This window comes from Typopeltis vanoorti, chromosome 2, assembly GCF_054136105.1.
Source record: "Typopeltis vanoorti isolate ZY-2024b chromosome 2, IOZ_Tvanoo_1.0, whole genome shotgun sequence".
In the NCBI taxonomy this organism is placed as follows: domain Eukaryota; kingdom Metazoa; phylum Arthropoda; class Arachnida; order Uropygi; family Thelyphonidae; genus Typopeltis; species Typopeltis vanoorti.
Window position 1 is genome coordinate 26,525,889 of NC_143550.1, and position 20,149 is coordinate 26,546,037.

A 20,149-nucleotide genomic window follows, 5' to 3' on the forward strand; every position below is an offset into this window, starting at 1 on the left:
TTACTTATTCATTTCCAGTTACTCATTTTGCATAGGCAAAATGAGTAACTGGAGTTTTGGTCTTGAGCCATTTGTGGTATGCAGAGGTTTTTATTTTTTTACTGTGTTTGCACACTTTTTTGAGGACTAAGGCATGAATGGTGGCTGCAAATTTGGAGTGGATAAGAGATGAAGGCCATGATTCTTGTGAGGATGATTGCTGTTATAAGCAGATGTTTGGATCAGGAAAAGTAAAACAATATTTTGACCATGAGAAGGAAGAATACAGGTCACAGAGGGTTGTCCTATTTAGCACTGTGGTAGTGCCAAAGGACATGAGACTGAAATCTGTTGGGTGAAGATTGTTCTGTGACAACGAGTCTTTTTGTCACAGAACAATCTTCACCCAACAGATTTCATTCTCGTGTCCTATGGCACTAATCTTAGTTACCACATGAACATTTCACAGAGAACGATGTCACATACTGACTTGATGACCTTAGGGTGAGAGCCTATTGTCGTTCTACTGGACACTTCCTAACACCACAACTTATACAACAGAGGGTGATAAATATACAAGTAGTCAATAGATGTCACACCCTATTACTAAAATACTCTGGATTAGAGATAGATGTTGAAAGTTTTTTCACTTGGTTATACTATGAATTAAAGATGCCAAGAAATTATATTGGTTTAATCCTTTATCCAAGGCGTAAGCAAAGTTTGCATGTGAAGTTACTTCATGACTTGGCTACTTGCATATAGAGGCTAATGACTTCACATCAATCGCCTTATAATTTTTCTTATAAAGACCTCAATGAAGGTCGAAACCAGTCTGAGTAGTGACCCCTTCCCACCATGCATAGCATTATGCATGTCCATAAGTATATTTGCTTTGAATTATGGGATACTAAGGCAAGTGATGTGAAGTCATTAACATCTATATACAAGTAGCACATTCATGAAGTTGCTTCCTTTCCTTCATGCTTACATGGTGATCAGAATACATCTTCAAAAATTATAGAAACAACTATCATGTTAGAGTAAAACTTCAGTTTAATATAAACCAAAATAATCAGCGATGTTTTGACCTTTGCATTAAGGTCATCATCTGGAGTATAACACGTATACAAAGAAACAATCTGCACTACAATATACATGATATGCTGAAGTTACATTGATTTAGTCAACCATTAAAACTACTGGCCTGACCTTTGGTAGAGAGAAAAAAAAAATTAGTAAATACAGATGTTACTCCCGAGCATTGCAATCATTATGGTAAGCTAAAGATACGTGTTTCACTTTTGATCAATCGGCTAGCCTTTTTAAAAAGGTGCAGAGACAGCAGTGTTATTCCTAACTGCACCAAGCTGAAAAAGAAATTTACTTCTGCCAAAGCACTTCATATCTATGCACATATGGAGAAAGCCATACTTAAGGAACAAATTCAAACAGCCTGCAAAAACCTAGAAATGACCCAAAATCAAGTTTTAAATTTACGGTCTGAACTCTCTAGTTATACAAATCCAGACATTTTGAATGTACTTGAGGGAATCATTGATAATTCAGCTAAATATATTCGGGAAAGTAATAAAGAAGAACTTAAGGCTAAATTTCATATTTTAAAACAACAACGAATTTGAACGCCAATCATATGAAACTAACCAATCAGAATATCTCTTCCCCAGCAAATAACTCTAACAGCGAATGACAAACAAGTAAGATGAGGAGCGACAAACCACATGCAGGCAATGTTTGACCTATCTATCCACACCCTAAATAACAATGAACTTACATAATGGCTTAAACTTCACATTAGCACCTAGAACTGTTAATGAACTGGATGTTATATACCACATATAAAGAGGCATTAAGTCTCTTCCACGTAATATAATAATTATAACAAAATCAGACAAAGGTAATGCCACAGACATCCTTGATAAACTTACCTCTATCAGATGAATCACTAGTCTCTGATACCAGTTCCTATCAACTTATAAACTATAATCTGACTAAAAAGATTAAGAAAAAAACTGAAATTACTTAAGTCTGTCACTTCTTGGCCATCGGCCACTGTTAAAAAAACTAATACTCCATTACACCTCTTCTCCCAGAATATATGGTGTTCCCAAGATATAAAAATATTCTGCTTCGGCCAATAGTTGAGGGTATAGACAGCCCTAATTATCACCTAGCCAAGAAATTATCGTCAACACTCAATGAGTTGGTAGGTCATTCTCCTCCTAGATAAAGAATTTCACGAATGTCCCAATCAGTAACACAATTCTTCTCTTACAGAACAAATTTCTGCCTGACATTTTGTTTTTGGCTACATACTACATTCTGGTTACTTCATATGGCAAAATAATTTTTACCTACAAAAAGAAGGTACGACCATGAGCTCACCACTCTTCCCCCAATTGCTAACTTTTATATGGAAGCTTTTGAGCAACTTGCTCTAGATTCCTTTACTTTAAAATCTACAGTTTGGCTTTGATATTAATTAAGGGAATACAAATCCCTTGTTGTTCAACTGCCAGTAAGCAAAATTCTAATATCGAGAAATACGAATCTATGAGTTTCATATATACCGAAAAACTATCGGTGAATCCAAGTGTAAATGACCACTTGGTAGTACAACACCAAGGCAACTCAAAGCAAAGGTGGAGCAAGCTCCCTCACTATCCCTGATATTTTCTCATAATGTAAAAACACAGCCCTTAGGGGATGTAATACTGTAATTACATAATGAGGAGAGAAACCCAGACCGGTTTCAACCTTTTTTTGAGGTCTCATCAGTGAGTAGGTAGACCTGAAAGATAACAAGGTTTAAGTGAAAAGAACTTGCATACCTTTACTATACGAATGCCATAAAGGTGTGTTTGTATATTATAACATAAATTGAAAGCCAAATGGCTATTTTTCTGGCATCCTTAATAATAATTAAGGGATAGCGAGGGAGCAAGCTCCCTCACTATCCCTGATATTTTCTCATAATGTAAAAACACAGCTCCTAGGGGATGTAATACTGTAATTACATTATTTTAAAAAAAAAAAAAAAAAAACTCATAGATTCATAGTTCTCGATCTTAGAGTTTTGCTTACTGGCAGTTGAACAACAAGGGTGCCAGAAAAATAGCCGTTTGGCTTTCAATTTTTAGCTTCGATATGTTGACGATGTTTTTGTTATCTGGCCACACAGCTGCCAAACGTTAAACACATTCCTTAGCCACCTGAACAAACAACATGAGTGCATACAATTTACTATTTAAATTTAAAATCAGAAATCCCTTCCTTTCCTGGATACACTGGTCATACGACATCCCTCAGGCAGTCTTTCCTTCACTGTTTACCACAAGCCTACACATACTGGCCAATATATATATGTGAACTCATATCACCACCTACAAAAATTTGGTCATCAACACCTTCAAAAACAGAGCTATAACAATTTGTTCTAATGAACAAGCTCTTAAACAAGAATTATAAACTATTAGCAATACATTTATAAATAATGGCTATAGCAAAAATACTATTAATAAAATTCTTCATAAAACTTCATCAAAAAGTAATATAGATTACAGTAAAACCACAACACTCCCATGCATTAAATGGTTTATCAGAAAAAATTAATAGAATCCTACATCATTATAATCTTAATGTCACTTTTAAATCACCTTTAAAATTAAAAAACATATTCCACACCTTTAAGGATCCTCTTCCCCCATTGGCATACCCTGGAGTTTATTGTATCTATTACACTTGTAACTTATTTTATATTGAAGAAACTGGATGTACAATCTATATCCATAAAAAAACTAACACAAACGACACTTTAAATTTAATAATTTTGGTGATGCAGGCCTCTCAGATCATGCTCTTAACACCCTACTGCAAATTGATTTGAAAAGTACTTGTTCCTTACATCTTACAAAAACATGGTATGAATGGAAGTTTAAAGAAGCCTGTGAAATTTAGATTAACAAACCTAATCTTAATAATAATCGTGGCTTAAAAATCCCTATAATTTCAACTTTTATTGGCCACCATCCATACTGGTTTGTTCTAATTTATATGTATAGTTATATAAGTGAATTTTGTGTGTGTGTGTGTGTGTGTGTGTGTGTGTGTGTGTGTGTGTGTGTGTGTGTGTGTGTGTGTGTGTGTGTGTGTGTGTGTGAACATGTTGCTCTCCAGCTTAATTTAATTTCGTAACCTAATAGATAATAATATAATAACAGGACTCTAGCTTTCTAGTAAGGTTTTTTTTTTGTTCACAGAGGGCAGGTCAGTAGTTTTTACAGTAGACTAAATCTATGTAACCTCAGCATACCATGTAGATTGTAGTGCAGCTTATTTCTTTGTATATATGTGTATACTCCAGATGATGACCTTCATACGAAGGTTGAAATGTCGAGTGATTATTTTGGTTTATATTAAACTGAAGTTTTACTCTAACACTGTAGTTGTGTCCATAATTTTTGAAGATGTATGAAGTTACTTCACATGCCAACTTTGTTTGCTTACACTTGGATAAAGGATTAAACCAAGAATATAATTTCTTGCTGTCTTTAATTGATAGAAACATTGTTACATGCTTTAGCATTTAACAATGTTTCTATCAATTAAAGTATTATAGCAGGTTCAAATTTGTGCTGGAAAGAGGGAGATATATGTGCAGTGATATATCTGGATTTGGCAAAAGCTTCTGACATTATTATTTAAATTGAAACAAATGGCATTGGATAATGATTTTGTGAGTTGGATAAGAGATTAGTTGATGAATAGACAACCTCCTTATACAAACTATGTGTATAAGGAGGTTGTTTATTGAAGGAGCATCCAGTTCTCCAAAGAGAAAAGTGATAAATTTGCTTGCAATCTGGTTTTGTTTCTGGTCTATGATTATTTAAAATATAAATATCTTATAATGTGCATATATTCTCATTATAATATGCTTTCGCTATTTTTCTAAGATTGCATTGCTCAGCCAGGTACATAATGACTCCTTGCTTGAGTTCAGAAATGTCAAACTCAAGGAAGCTTCTGCATTTGTAAAAGTGTTAATTTCACAAGTGTTTCATACACTGAATGTATTATTAATTCCTTTATTCAGAAAGTTATGCACATGAGATTTATCCGTAATTTAAATAGGTTAAGTTAACCATGGATTAACTTTAAAAGTTTGGTTTAAAAAAAAGCAGTAATTAAAGAAGACATTAAAAATTTTTAAATAGTATCAAAAAATTAAATGGCTTTGAAATAATTTTTCAAATTTCGATATAGAATTTTTGAATAAATATATAAATATGTTTTCATACAAATTACTGTATCTAATAAACTTTTTGCTACCAAAAAAAGTAATTTATTTTCAGATGTGTTCAATAAGAGATAGCATGCTGGAATATGTCACAGCACTTCAGGAGACTGAACAAAGACTTCGTCATTGTGAGCTGGAAGTCCACCTGGCATTGTTACAAGCAAGGAAGGTATTTTTAGAAAAACTGACAGAACAAGGACGACACCAAGCATGGATAAATGCTGTGATATATTCACCGGTGAGCCTAATAATGATTTCAAGAAACTTAAATTTTTTCTCTGTACATTTTAAAGTGCATTATTAATGTCTTTCTTTAAAATACATGAGACAAGTTTAAAATGGTGCTCAGCAAAGGGCATAGATTTTATTATACTATTTTATTATATTATTTTACTGGGCATCTCAGTGAGTTAGAGAAGGCCCATACTAACCATTCCTTTCCTTTAACTACTTAACCGGCCATTATGGATAAAATACGCATCCTCATACACTTCATATTCATCATGTATTTTAATGTAATATCAATGGTATTACAATTTTAATATGCACTTTGCATCCATGATAACCTTGACGTCTTGGCTAGTAGTGTGGTTAATGTTACACGATAATCAGCATCCATTTCAGACAAATCATGGGGACTACAACCAAACCATGTTAGAAATAATTATTTTAATTTCCTGATGTTTTGACCTTCATAATAAGGTCATCATCTGAGTACACACGTGCGCATGCACACAGCGAAAGAGGGAAAGAGAGAGAGACAAGCTATATTACATTTCACACAGTATGCCAAAGAGAAAGATTTGATCAACGGTTATCTACTGGCCTGACCTCTAGTGAAAAAATTAAATTAATTTTTAAATCAATAAATATTAATTAATAAATATTAATTTATATTAACAATATTTATGATATTATTAATATAAATTTATAATAATAATATTGTTATAATTTTTTTTATAAATATATCAGCTCATCCAAGGATCCACTGAACCACCCTGGAGTATACCATCTTCATTGGACCTGTAATTTGCCCTATATATATAGAGGAAACAGGATGCACAGTTCCTATCCGAAGGAACATAAACGGCACAATAAATTTAATAATTATAGTAAAGATGGCATTTCTGATCATGCCCTGAATACCCTACATAGAATTGACTCAGAAGGCATCTGTTGTTTATATCACACCAAAACATGGTATGAATGTAAATTTAAGGAAGCCTTTGAAATTCATATCAACCACCCTAATCTTAACGATAATGATGGTTTAAAAATCCCAAGAATATGGAGGAAGGTGCACGTTCTTTGGTGATGGCAAATGACGTGGCTTTTCTTTCTGCTTGATTTCTGCAGTTGGAGTAGGAGAGCCAGCTGGTGTTGTGAACACTAAAGTCTCCAAGGAAAATGAACTCACTGTTAGGAAAGTTGGATTGAAGAATATAAACTTTTAAAGAAAGGAAATTGAAAAGTTCAGAATAGTTGGTGGCATTAGGAGATGGTAGAGACATCAAATCAGTTGGATAGAATGAGGTAGGGATTTTCAACCAAAGAAGGTTAGAATCGAGAGATTCCAGGTTAGGAACTCTTCAACATAGTATGTCACAGTGAACTGCACAAACCCCTCTTTTTGGAGCAAAAGGAATCAAAGAGTGCATAACTGGGAAAGTTGAGGTGAGTAGTGCTTGCAGCAGTAGAAATTTGTGTTTCTGTCAGGAAAAGTGAGTTTTTGCAGACTGGAAATGAAAATGGATATCATTGTGGTTTGAACAGGGGCAATGTATATTTTTGTAGTGTATTAGGAGGGTTTTGCATTGTTTGCTGTTGATAGTATTGGCCATGCACATTCTCTTTGCAATGATAGTTAGTTTCCATGCTGGCTGGTTGAGGAACTGGATTTTTGTATTTGTACACCTTTTTTATAATTAATTGTCCATGCATCATCTCAACTTTGTCATTTTTCTTCCAGTTGTTTCTGTAATTTTCTACCTTGTTCCCTCTCTGCATAGATGAGATAGTATCTGGAGAGTTCATCGAAAAGGCAATTGATCGAAAGACAATTCACTGAAAATTTTAAATTTTCGATAATGTTTTGATAAAAGTAATCCATTTAGAATAAAAATTGAACCATGAAGACATCTTCTTGTACTGGCAACTTCTATTAATTCTGCAAGTCAGAGAGATTTTGTAATACAGTACATAATTTGAAGATGTTATTATTTTGTCGTCCCGAATATAGCTGAACTGAAAACTGGAACGGTTCGACATTTTCTTGTAAAAGTTTCAAATAGTGAATCCGAGTAAAATTCATCCCATAATAATTGCTGTATTGAAGTCGCATATCACTACTAGCAACAATAATAATAATGGAGCCTGCGTAGTTCATTCGGTATAGACGAAGCCGTTTAGTTAGAAAGACCTGGGTAGTTGGAATCCCATTTATGATGCGCATAATTTTTATCAGTCCTGTTCAGCTAAAGGTGAGTTATCAGGCATAATACATAGATGGCTGGGCTTTTCCTCCTTGAAACAGGCAAATCAGTCCCATAAACAGACATGAAACAGTTATTGGACAAGAAAGACTATAAAGAAACCATATTGTTCTATAATTTTTCCCTATTAAAGTAGCATTGCTTTCTCACTCTGCATGGTTCAGTTTTTGTTCTAAATGGATCAATTTTCTCATAACATTTTCAAAAATTTAAAATTTTCGGTGAACTTTTTTTTCGACGAATTGTTGTTCGATGAATTTTCATGTAACCGGTGGAGATCTAGCCTTTCTCGTATCCTTGACATGGCAGTGGTACCTTCTAAGATGTTATTCATAACAGTTGTGAATTCCAATCTGCTCACCGGTGTATTGCAAGTCACATTGACTAGGCGCAGGAGATTCATCCTGTCACTCCATGTGTGGCAGAGTGATGGGACGAATGATTTTGGACGAGTGACACCTGATGATTTTCCTGGGGTCAAATTTTCATTGTTTGGTAAGCTTGCAGATGTCAGAATTTAGCATTGTGTCTGTTTTGGTATGAAAGTTCAATAAAATGGGATTGTATTTTTTATTCTCTAACTCCATAATATCTTAAACTGACATGGCAATGAAGTTGCGAAGTTCGCTGGTGTTTTTGGCAATGAGCATGTTAAAATTGAGAAAATTGTGAATCTCTTCTAGTTTTTTTTTCTTCTAGTGCATAAGTTTTATGTGAGAAAGTATCATCAAGCATAATAATGTGCTGCTCTAGGCCGTCCATGTGATTTCTGAGATTTAGAAACTGTTTATTGGTGGGAAGGCACATGGGTCCAAAGAATGGCTGGCTGATGTTGGTCAGGAGTTTTGTCGCTGGTTCATCAATCCTTGTACAATTAGTATGCATTGACTGGAAAAATCACATTGAATGCTCTTTTTCTTGTTCGTAATCTCCAGCTTGCAGCTATGGCACTTCTGAACTTCAGCTGGCCTGTCAGAGTTATCAAGATTCATAGTGCTCTGTCAATGCTTAGCTTTGTTGCCACAATCTTTTTTTTGCTTCATTCTGCAGACATATCTACACTTAGTACACAAATGCTTGATTTAGTCGATAATAAAGTAGAAAAAAATCTTTTTTGTTTAAAGCTCCCAGTACTTACATTGGTCTTGAGTTCTTCAGTTCCTTTACGTCTATTGCCGCATTGTTGTTTGGGGTGTAAAATTGGGTAAAGTCAGAGATTTATGCAATATCTGAATATCTTGGGAAATAGTATTTTTGAAGTCTGTTTTTTTGCATGCTGAAGATACCTCTGGAATGACAGTTCCTCATCATGCATAAGTGCATGCTAACAGGTGCCTCTTTCACCTAAACCAACCTTACCATTCTGTAGTGTGGCATGTTTCCAAAAATGCCATTCTAGTAACCCTGGTGAGTATTATTGACATAAATATATATCTTTCCTAGTTGAGGAAATTACCAACTAAACCCCTAGATGGTAAAAGACTTTCACTGGAGTGTGAATCACCAGTGTCTTGCTTTCTGGAGTGTTTTTAGTCATGCGTGCTCTCCAGAGTAAGGTTTTCAGTTTGTTTACACTACCTTTGTTTCCCCATCTAGTGTCACTGACAGTTTAATTTAATGGGTATGTCCAACAGCCTACTGCATTTGAAGATATAGCGGTAAAACAATTCTAAAAGCTAGCCACTAAATAATACATGGATCTGAACCATGGTAATTCATTAGAAAGCTTCTCAATTAACTGTCAAATAATTCGGCTTCCACTTACTCTCCCAAGTCATTATTGGAAAGAGTCTTGTCATATTGGCGTGCAGGGGAGAGACTTGCGAGATCAGGCAATTGCTGGTGATTGAATACTCTGTGTGGGTGTCTTGCCTGTCGTATACTTTCACTCATTCCTCCTGTTCTTTAGTTCCTTCTTGACAAAAATTAATGAATGTTTAAAGAAGCAGCTACAGTCACTCGCTCTGTTGATAACCTTAACAGGAACCAAGGTTTAATACTCCCAGAGATATGGAAAAAACCCTAATTAGATCTCTTAACACACAGGAAATGAACTTCAATGCAACCTACAGAACGTTCCCTAGCAATAACTAGTTAATCATTTACACACGATATGTGTATCATTCACGTTCAATGCTATTTCAGTTTGCAACTATAATCGTTAGAATTTTACAGGTATTCATATTTGTGTAATGTTTTTTAACCTAAGTGCTTGTACCCTGAAGATGCCAACAGCTAAAGTTTGGTGAAACTAGTAGGTTTAGTAAATATTTATTAGTTAACACTTGATCCATTGTCCAAATAATTACCCTAGTTAGATGATCAAGAAAATAAACATTCATTATGAGGCTAGGGATCTTGGTGTTTACATAGACAGGAAGTTAAAGGGTCATATAGTAAAAATTGTAAATACAACTCAGAGAACAATAGCAATGCTGAAACGAACCTTGATTTGTGAAGATTTGGAAGGCATTTTACCTCTTTACAAGGCCTTGATAAAGCCTTGGACTATTGTTGGCAGGTCTGGTCTCCTGGTTTCCATGGTGATTCTGACATCAGGATTGTGGAATACAGATTATGAAGATAGATTGAGAATTTGTGGGCTGCAGACACTAGCAAACAGGAGAAAGAAGGGGTGATATGATTGAGACTTACAAACTTCTGCAAGGGTTATACAGAGTTTCAGTAGATGAAATTTTTCATTTTATGGATGGAAAGGACGTGAGGGCATCCAGGGAATTTTAGAATGAATGCTGTCAAGAATGTGGTTAGAGCTAGATTTTTCTTTAATAGAGTAGTGTGTGATTGAAATGGACTGCTGTTGAATGTATGCAAGCAGCGTGAATGAATTCAAGAATAGGTGTGACAGCTGGTGTGAATAGTATGGCCTCTCTTGATGAGTTCTTGACTCTCTGGAGGTCTCTCTTAATAATTATAATTATTATTATTATTCAAGAAAAAATGAAAGAGTTTGAAAACAAGAACCAAACCTTGCAGATTCATTGGCAAACCCTGAAAAAAGCATTGATTGATTCAGCCGGTGAGGAAGTGATTAGTTGGCTGCAAGAATAGAAAAATCAGAACACCATAGTGGACTCAGGAAGTTAAAGAAGCAGTGAAGGTAAAAAAAGGAAAGCATATTGAAAGTTCCTAATGAGTAAGTGAGCTTGTGCTCTTAGAAGATATAGAGAAAGATGTAAGAAAGCGAAGCTTTGTGTAAAACTGGCTAAACAAAAATCATGAAAAATAAATGTCGAGGCTACCAGGTTTTTAACCATAGAATAGAATCAGAGGCTTGAATTTATAGTGTTGACTCATATTTAAACCCTCTTTATGACATTTATGTGTTATATTTATTATTTATGTGTTATCCTACTTTGTCTTATTCTATCTTAATATGCTCACACTCTGTAATTCAACAAATTTATTTGATTTATGACTGCGCCAGTTAAACTACTCATTGAGTGTGAACTTGTAAGAATTTTAAACAAAAACAAAGCAGATGTTATTCTCTGTTAACTGTGACCATTACCTTTAATCATTTGTGGCTTAACCTTATTACCTTATATAATATTAATTACTTTTCCTTAGTTGGTGAAATAGTTGCAGGTTTGTAAGTTTTAGGATTAGTGTATTGACAGATCAACCTCAATGTGTTGTATCACAAACTAATTTAATCAAAATCAAGAAATCTTCTTACAGTGCTCAATCTATATATCAGCATGGACACTAATGTGTTGCAAGTCATAGACATTTTCTGAGATTCTAATTTAGGTTTAGTTCTCCTACAATTCTATTCTTAAAACTTAATTGTAATTTAATACAACTTACTAGTTACGCTGACACATTTGACTATAAAACAAACCTAGAGTGAACTTGTCTCAATATTAATTTACATTTATCACATACAGCAACTCTCTTACAATAATATGCTTATTCAGTTATATTGTCAGTATTCACACTCTTCACTATGAACAAAGACTTTGCATCATCCTAACTTTGCATCATCTACAATTTTTCCCCGATATCATTAACATACAGGTTAAACAGCAATGGCCCTAAAACAGACCACTGAGGTACACCATTAATGACTTTCATCTTCTGAGATATTGCTCCCTCATACACAACTTATTGATACCTATCAGACAGCCAATTTCCAATCCAATGCACTAGTCTAATATCCAACCCCCATCCGCTCTAGTTTGACTGTCAACTTATCATGCAATAATTCATCAATGGCTTTGCAAAGTCTAAGTATACTACTGCGTATCCATCTCCCACATCCAATGCTGCTGTCACCTTATTGTGATAAGTAAATAGGTTAATAAAACATGAACTCCCTTTAGCAAATCTATGCTGTCCATCAAAGATAATACCATTGTTGTCAACCCAATTCTGGATACTGATTCTCACCAGCCTTTCCAATACTTTACCCACGACACCTGACACACACACACACACACACACACACACGCACAGAGAGAGAGAGATTGGCCTATAATTTATGCTTGAATTTTTTTCATCTCCTTTATGAAGCAGTGCAATCTTGCCTTCCTTCCACTCCTTTGGAACTTGCCTATATTTGTTTAATATGAATAAGACTCATAGTAAACAAATATGTCAAGGCAGATGTCAACTCCCTGACACATTCCTTCAAAATATGCAGTAATATATCATCAAGTCCCACAGCCTTATTAATATCAAGTTTGCTTAATTTCCCATATACCTCTTCCTCACTCTCTTATCATCATCCACTGCTCTCAAACTCTCCATGATGTCACATTCACAAGGATGAAAGCCCTTTATGAATTAATTGCTCATTAAACATCTCAACTATATCCTCCTAACTGCTGCTTATACTGAACTTAACTTTTGCTACCCTTACCAACCGAGTCGCCCTCCTTGCTTGTTTGTATTTCTTATGGAATTGATTATTACCTCTTATGTTGCCTCCATAATGCCTTTTTACTCTGTATTGCATGCTCAATCTCTTCATTCATCCATTTCATACCCATCTTATTTCCTTCTAATATGTATTCCAAAGGTTGGAACACATTTAGACATTGTTCCTACTAGATAGTTCTTGAATATCATCCAAGCAACATTGATCTCTTTTCCACCCAACTCCTCAGTCCATACTACAACTGTAAGTTGTCTCCTGAACTTTGCATATTCACCATCCTGTAGTTTGACATATACATTTTCCTCGCAGAAGTCCTCACATGTTTGGCAACCACTCATCACTTCACGGTCACGCTCACCAACTGGACGGATATTGGACACTTTGTTTATAATAACATTCTCTGAAGAGATAATCAAATCCAAGACCCTCAATTCTCATGTGCCCTCTGTTACATACTGCCTGATGTAGCTGACCCTCAAAAACTCAGGCAGCTCAATTTCTTTACTTCCAGTTACTGTCTCATCATCTCAATCTATATTGCCATAATTATAATCACCATTAATGAGCACCATTTTCCTGTTTGCTTGACTAATTTGTTTATATATTTCCTGGTCACTACCCTCCACATTCAGGTCTATAGCAACATCCAATGAAATATTTCATTCTGTTCACTTCTATCTCACACCATACTACCTCAACACTGCTACCACTATTTTCCCCTTGCATCTCTATTGCATGTGGACATGGACATAACTCTTTTTCTGTCAACAATCTTTACCTTCTTTTTACCATTTCTGTCTTCATGAAATACATTGTATTCTTCCATCTCTTTTCCTGTAAGATTCTCATCCTTATCAGCACTCATCCAACCATGTCTCACTTATTCCACCAATTTTTGGGTGATCGAACACAATCAATGATGCAACCATTTCATTTCCCTTGTTTTTGATACTTCTAGTATTCATATACAAACATAACAACTCATTCCTGGATTGGTAAATTTCACTGATACCACTTATTAGATGTGACTTCTCTATACTTTCCTCAAACCATTTCTTCTTACTCATCCCATAGCTTTCTTCAAATCCAACTGTTTCTCCTACATCTCAGGTCATCCCCTTCCCTTTTAGTCTACACACATTCACATCCTCTTTGAAGTATTAACCTTTTTCAAACTGTGTTCCCTTGTTTACCCTAGAGTGTAGAGAATGAGAGAACAGGGTACTTGTTCTCTCATTCTCTACACTCATGCTACCCACATCATTCATAAGGACCACTACAGTCTCTCCTTTCTTACTCTCCTGCTCTTTCAATTGCTTCTTACAGATTCATTCTCTGCCTTCCAGCAGCCTTCTATCCAAATGACTCACACCAAAACCATTCAAATATAGTCCATCACTCTCTTATACAGTTAAATTCTTTTTTCAAACTTATTTCACACATTAACAAACTGCAGTCCTTTCTCTTCACTCATTTCTGCTAACATGTCATTCATAATTCTTGCTCTCCACCTCATCTCATCAGTGTTATACCAGCAACACATACTACCTTTTCTATTATACTGCTATCTTTTATCCTTTTCAACAACCTCCTAATATCCAATCTTACATTCTCCTTGTTCACAGTTAGGGATAATAGGGACAAATGATTTAAGTCATTGGTCCCTATTATCATTTCCATCAGCATAAAACTTCATGGATTATCCAGTTATACACCATAACAAAGTGGTAACTATTTTGTTTGTATAACATTTGGAAAAATTTTATCTATAAAGCACGTAATTTCATGTGTTGGCGACAAGTTCATATGTCCTTCATTTCTTTCTACCCTTCAATGATAACGTCCAAGAGTTAATTAAATCTCATTCTGAAGAATTGAGTGATTCTGACCTGCTAAATTTAGATGCACAGCAGGAAGATCCAGAAGAATACGAAGAAAATTTAACCACTGATAGTCAGCTAAAAGAGATTTCACAGAAACAATTTAAAAATATTTTTCATACAATCGAAGTTTTTAAGCAGCAATGCTTAGAGGCTGATCCTGATGAAGATAGAAGCAGTAAAATTTGCAGAAGAGTAGAAGAGGCAATAGGGCCATACTGTCGGTTGTATGAAAAAAGAAACAAAATGCCCACCAAACTACGTTAGCTCAATTCTTTGTTAAGAAGTAGAATAATAAAATTTATATTCTGAATATGTTTTATTGTTTTTCAGCTTCATGGTTTTCCTTTATCTAGGCCCTGAAACATACCTTAATTCTTTTATAAAAAAAAATTAAGGTTCTGAAAAGAAATTTGAGGAACGAATTATACATTTTCCCATAGGTTATTATATTCGATTAGTGTGTTTTCGATTAATGCGCCTGTTTTAAAGAACACATTAGGCGCACTAATCGAGGGATTGCTGTAATTTATTATCAGTTGCAATTATGTTGTAGTGTCATTGTTTAAATAAAAGTTGCTGCTTATTTTCTGCCTGTCCTATAATAAGTAAATAAATAAAAGATAGTAAAATTAACTCTAAAATTTTTACTTTTAGGAAAGACAAGCTGATATTTACTGGATTCTTCAAGTTATTCTTCACACTCTTTCACAGGCTTCAACTCAGGGTGCACTGTTTGCTTTTGTACCAGATTTTTATGTTGATGCATGCATCAAATGTTGCAATGCATTACGTTCATTTTTTCCACATGCTGTTAATTTGGAGAGTCTCCCAGGTAAACATTTTTTTACTGCATGTATAATACATTAATGCATAACAAATAATAAAGTTATTCTCTGAGGAATGACAGTATTTTAAGCCCAAATATGAACTGCAAAGTTGCTAGTAATTTGGTTTGTTCCTGGTGGTGGTCTGTTCTGCTACTTATTTCTGAAATGGGCATCGTTAAGTGAGCTTGCTTTTGCTATCTTGACAAATATTAAAATAGGATGTGGGCACATCGTTAGTTTGGTTTGAAGAATCTGCATTTAAAAAAAAGCAGCATCCTTATATTTAATCCTAATAATAATATTTATTGAAAAAATTCTTCTACCACTTATTGCAAAAGTTTTGGAAACTTTTTTTTTTGTTTGAATGAGAGAAGTACATCTTAACTTGTGCTTAAATTCATACATATGTACTTTCATCCAGTGTACCAGAAAGATTTATCCAAGGATTGGCCTTTTAGTCACTTTGGATATGTGCAGAGGATTTTGTAGCTGCAGACAATGCAGTAACAAATACTGTGAATGATGGTCTGGAGTAAATGAATTAAACGCATCCTTCATTCTGTACCTCAGTATGCATTCGAACTATAATTCGACTCTTAACTGTGCTTGAATATTTCCATAGTAAGTGCAATTACATCATCTCTAATTATAAATTATATATTTAGTTTAATCCTTTATCCAAGTGTAAGCAAACAAAGTTTGTGCCTGAAGTATCTTCAGGACTAGGGCAACTAATGGTAAAGGTGGTATAAGTTCTCATCACTTGTCTTGGTATCTCCCATGTGATGAGAACTTATACCACCTTTACCACGAGTTGCCCCAGTCCTGAAGATGCTTCAGGTGCAAACTTTGTTTGCTTACACTTGGATAAAGGATTAATCTAAATATATAATTTATAGTCTAATTTATTATTATTATTATTCCTGACACCTCCAAGGAGTCCGAGGGCTCATCACGGGAGGACACTTACAACTGTCTCAACCACTACATCGAACCTCTACTATGAATCATCTCCATCAACACCATCTACCGCCCACCACCACAAGTCTTTTGTCTGTAAATTTACAGACAGAAAGTTTTCAAGTAATAGTTGGCTTGCATCAAGAGTCAGCATTAAGTCCGTTTCTGTTTAATATTGTGATGGAGGTGGTGACAGAGGAGGTGAGAGAAGCTGCGCCTTGGACAATGATGTATGCAGATGACATCTTGCTGTGTGCAGATTCAAGAGAAGAAGCGGGAACTAAACTGGAAAGATGGAGAAAAGTACTGGAAGAGTGAAGTATGAGACTGAGCGTAAGACAGAGTATATGTGTTGCACAGTGGGCAGTGGCCAGGAGACAGATCTGGAGCTAGAAGGAAATGTCATCAGGAAGGTGAGAGACTTTAGATACTTAGGTTCAACAGTGGAAGAAGATGGAGGAGATGAGAAGGAAGTGGGATGCAGGATACAAGCGGGTTGGAGGAACTGGAGGGAGATGGCTGGAGTGCTATGCGATAAGAGGGTGCCGATCAATCTGAAAGGCAAAAGCTATAGGACAGTAGTTAGGCCAGCTATGATGTGATAGAAACTGTGGCCCTGAGGAAAAATAACATCAGCAGGATGGAAGTAGCAGAGATGAGAATGCTTAGGTGGATGTGCGGTGTGACCAGAAAGGATTGTCTGAGAAATGACTATGTCAAGGGAACAGTGAAAGTTACGAACTTAGGAGTGAAGATATAGGAAGCAAGGTTGAGATGGTTTGGTCATGTGATGAGGAGGGAGGACAAATATGTGGGAAGAAGGGTCATGCAGATGGATGTGCAAGGATGAAGGACTTGGATGTGGTGACAGCCCAAGACAGGAAGGTGTGGAGGAGACTCATCATCAACAGTGACCCCACTTAAGTGGAAGAAGCTGCAGAAGAAGAAGATATAATTTATAGTCTAACCAAGTGAAAAAACTTCCAACATCTTTCTCTAATCCAGAGTAATTTAATAATGTGTGACACCTTTTGGCAACTCGTATGGGTAAATATGACTTCTCCATTACTTCACCTTGGTATCACCACCACTGGGTCTGGCTCCCACTGATGAGCCCTCAATAAAGGTCGAAACCGGTCTGGGTAGTGACCCTTCCCTTAATGCATAGCATTATACATGTTTGCAAGGAGATGTGCTTTGCATTATGGGAGATACCAAGGCAAGTGATGAGAACTTATACCACCTTTACCATGAGTTACCCCAGTCCTGAAGATACTTCAGGCACAAACTTTGTTTGTTTACACTTAGATAAAAGATTAAATTAAATATATATATAGGTATCCCTTGCTTAACGCGGGATTTGATTAACGCACTGAAATTAATTGCGACAATCCCTTTATATATGTGGCAAGAGTTTTAATTAACTCTCCTTTAAATTTGCCACGCAAAAACATTCAATCCTCGAGGAGTGTCTTCTGGCCAAGAGAAAGAAAGTCATGAGCATGATGACATCATTCCTTCCCATTAAGCATTAAGAGTGGGTGTATTACCAGCTCCAAATGTTCTGCTGTATTTAAAAAAAATATTTAGATAATGCACCTGGTCATCCAAATTCTCTTAATGATCGGTGTGAGAAAAATAAAGTATTATTTTTTCCACCAAATAGGAAATCATTGCTACAACCCATGGACATGGGCATCATTGCAACTTTCAAAGCCTGTTTTCTTAAAAAGACATTCTCAAAGGCAGTAGAAACAACAACGGGTGAAAATGAGATTACACTCCAAGAATTTTGTAAAAATTTTGACATTAAACACGCAATTGAAAACATTCATGACTCGTGGGAGCAAGTGTCTTCCAGCTGCATAAGAGCTGTTTGGAAAAACCTTTTACCAGAATGCGCTAATAACTTGGGTGATTTTGAAAATCCTGTGAACAACGTGGTTGAAGAAATTGTTTCAATTGGTGAAGAGCTTGATTTTGATGGTGTTGATGCAGAACACGTTAAAGAATTATTGGATTCAAATTCAAAAGATTTCAGTGACAATGATCTTCTTGAAATTGAACGACGTGCATATGAAGACAACGAACAGATGGAATGTGAAGATAAGGTTCCAAAGGAAATAACAATCAGAGAACTGGATGGAATATTTCACAGTTTAGAATCACCTAAGCAGCAAGTAATGGATATGGATCCAGATGTTAATCGAAGAATGCTTGTTTTCCACGGTCTAGAGTGTCATTTTATTTGTTATCATAGAATATATGCTTATAAGAAAAAAAAACTAAAACTGTTTAAACTGTTGATAACTTTTTTTTATATAAAAAATTGCAGTAACTAATGTAGGTACAAGCATTTATTAAACATTTACTTTGCATTCATTTTTTATCTTTCCTAAAAGAGTACCATATAAAACAAATTATTTAATACAGTAATCGATCATGGACACATAGTAATTTTTACCATTGATTATTATATTTGATTAACGTGATTTTGATATACGCGGTAACATTGAGGGATTAATTAATCACGTTAATCAAGGGGCACTTGTATATTGATCATTATGGGTGATTTTAATTATGGTAATATAGACTGGAATGATAGCAATGGGAAGTAAAGAAAATGAGTTTCTTGAGTTTTTGAGGGATGACTACCTCAGACAGTATGTAACAGAGGGCACATGAGGATTGAGGGTCTTCGATTTGGTCATCTCATCAGAGGATGTAATTATAAATGAAGTGTCGAATCACCCACCAATTGGCGAGAGTGACCATGAGGTGATTACCTGGGTAGTTGCCAGCAGTGTGAGGACCTCTGTAAGAAAAGGGTATATGTGGAACTACGGGGGGGGGGTGATTATGAAGAACTCAGGAGACAGCTTGCAGGTTAGCATGGAATGAGGAGTTAGCTGGAAAAGAGATCAATGCAGCTTGGGGGATTTTCAAAAACTATCTAGTAGATGCAATGTCTAAATGTATTCCAAGGGTGAGAAGGTTAAATAAGGTAAGTGTGAAATGGATGAATAAAGAGATTAAGCATGCGATAGAGAGAAAAAGGGCATTGTGGAGACAGCATAAGAGAAGTGGAAATAACCAATTCCATGAGCACTACAAAAACCAGGCAAGGCAGGTGACTTGGTTGGTGAGGGTACCTAAAGAAAGGTATGAACAGCAGTTAGCTAATGAAGCCAAAAAGAATCCTAAGGAGTTCTTTCAATATATAGCCAGCAAAAGAAAGAATGATTATGGAAGCATGACATTGATTGGAGAAAATGGTATAAAGACAGCTGTTGCAGAATGTGTGGTGAAGATACTTAATGAGCAGTTCATAAAGGTCTTTCAATCTTTTGAATATGACTTCATGGAGAGATTGAGAGCAGTTGATGATGGAGAAGAGAGAGAGAGAGAGAGATGGGGAGTTGAACAAACTAGATGTAAATAAGGCTGTGGGCAGGCCCGTTTCTACATTTTGCAGGGCCCTGTGCGAAATGGAAAAGCTGGGGCCCTGAAAGTTAGTAACATCTATAGAAATTTTAAATGGAAGAATATCTTGTTAATTAATTAAATCAAATATGAAAAATATTTATGCACATAAATAAACAAGTATGCTCTTTAGCATCAATTTAAGTAAAGAGAAAAAATTAGTTAAAAAATGTGTTTGTATGTACATGATATATTATTTTATTATGTAAGTACACATTATCATATAAATACACAGAACAATGATTTATTTAATAATATAAATAATAATATAAAATATCAAAAAATATCAATTTTTACTATAA

At 35.3% G+C, this 20,149-nt stretch overlaps 1 protein-coding gene across 3 annotated transcripts in view; it reads left to right on the forward strand.

Moving 5' to 3' along the window:
- The window catches only part of LOC150108890 (E3 ubiquitin-protein ligase RNF123-like), a 660,886-nt gene that overhangs the window by 473,979 nt on the left and 166,758 nt on the right, over window positions 1–20,149 (forward strand). For all 3 annotated transcript variants that reach the window (XM_090410696.1, XM_090410708.1, XM_090410702.1), the window contains 2 exons: window positions 5,355–5,537; window positions 15,232–15,409. In XM_090410696.1, coding sequence (XP_090266822.1) covers window positions 5,355–5,537; window positions 15,232–15,409 — 361 coding nt within the window. The remainder of the gene's footprint in view (window positions 1–5,354; window positions 5,538–15,231; window positions 15,410–20,149) is intronic.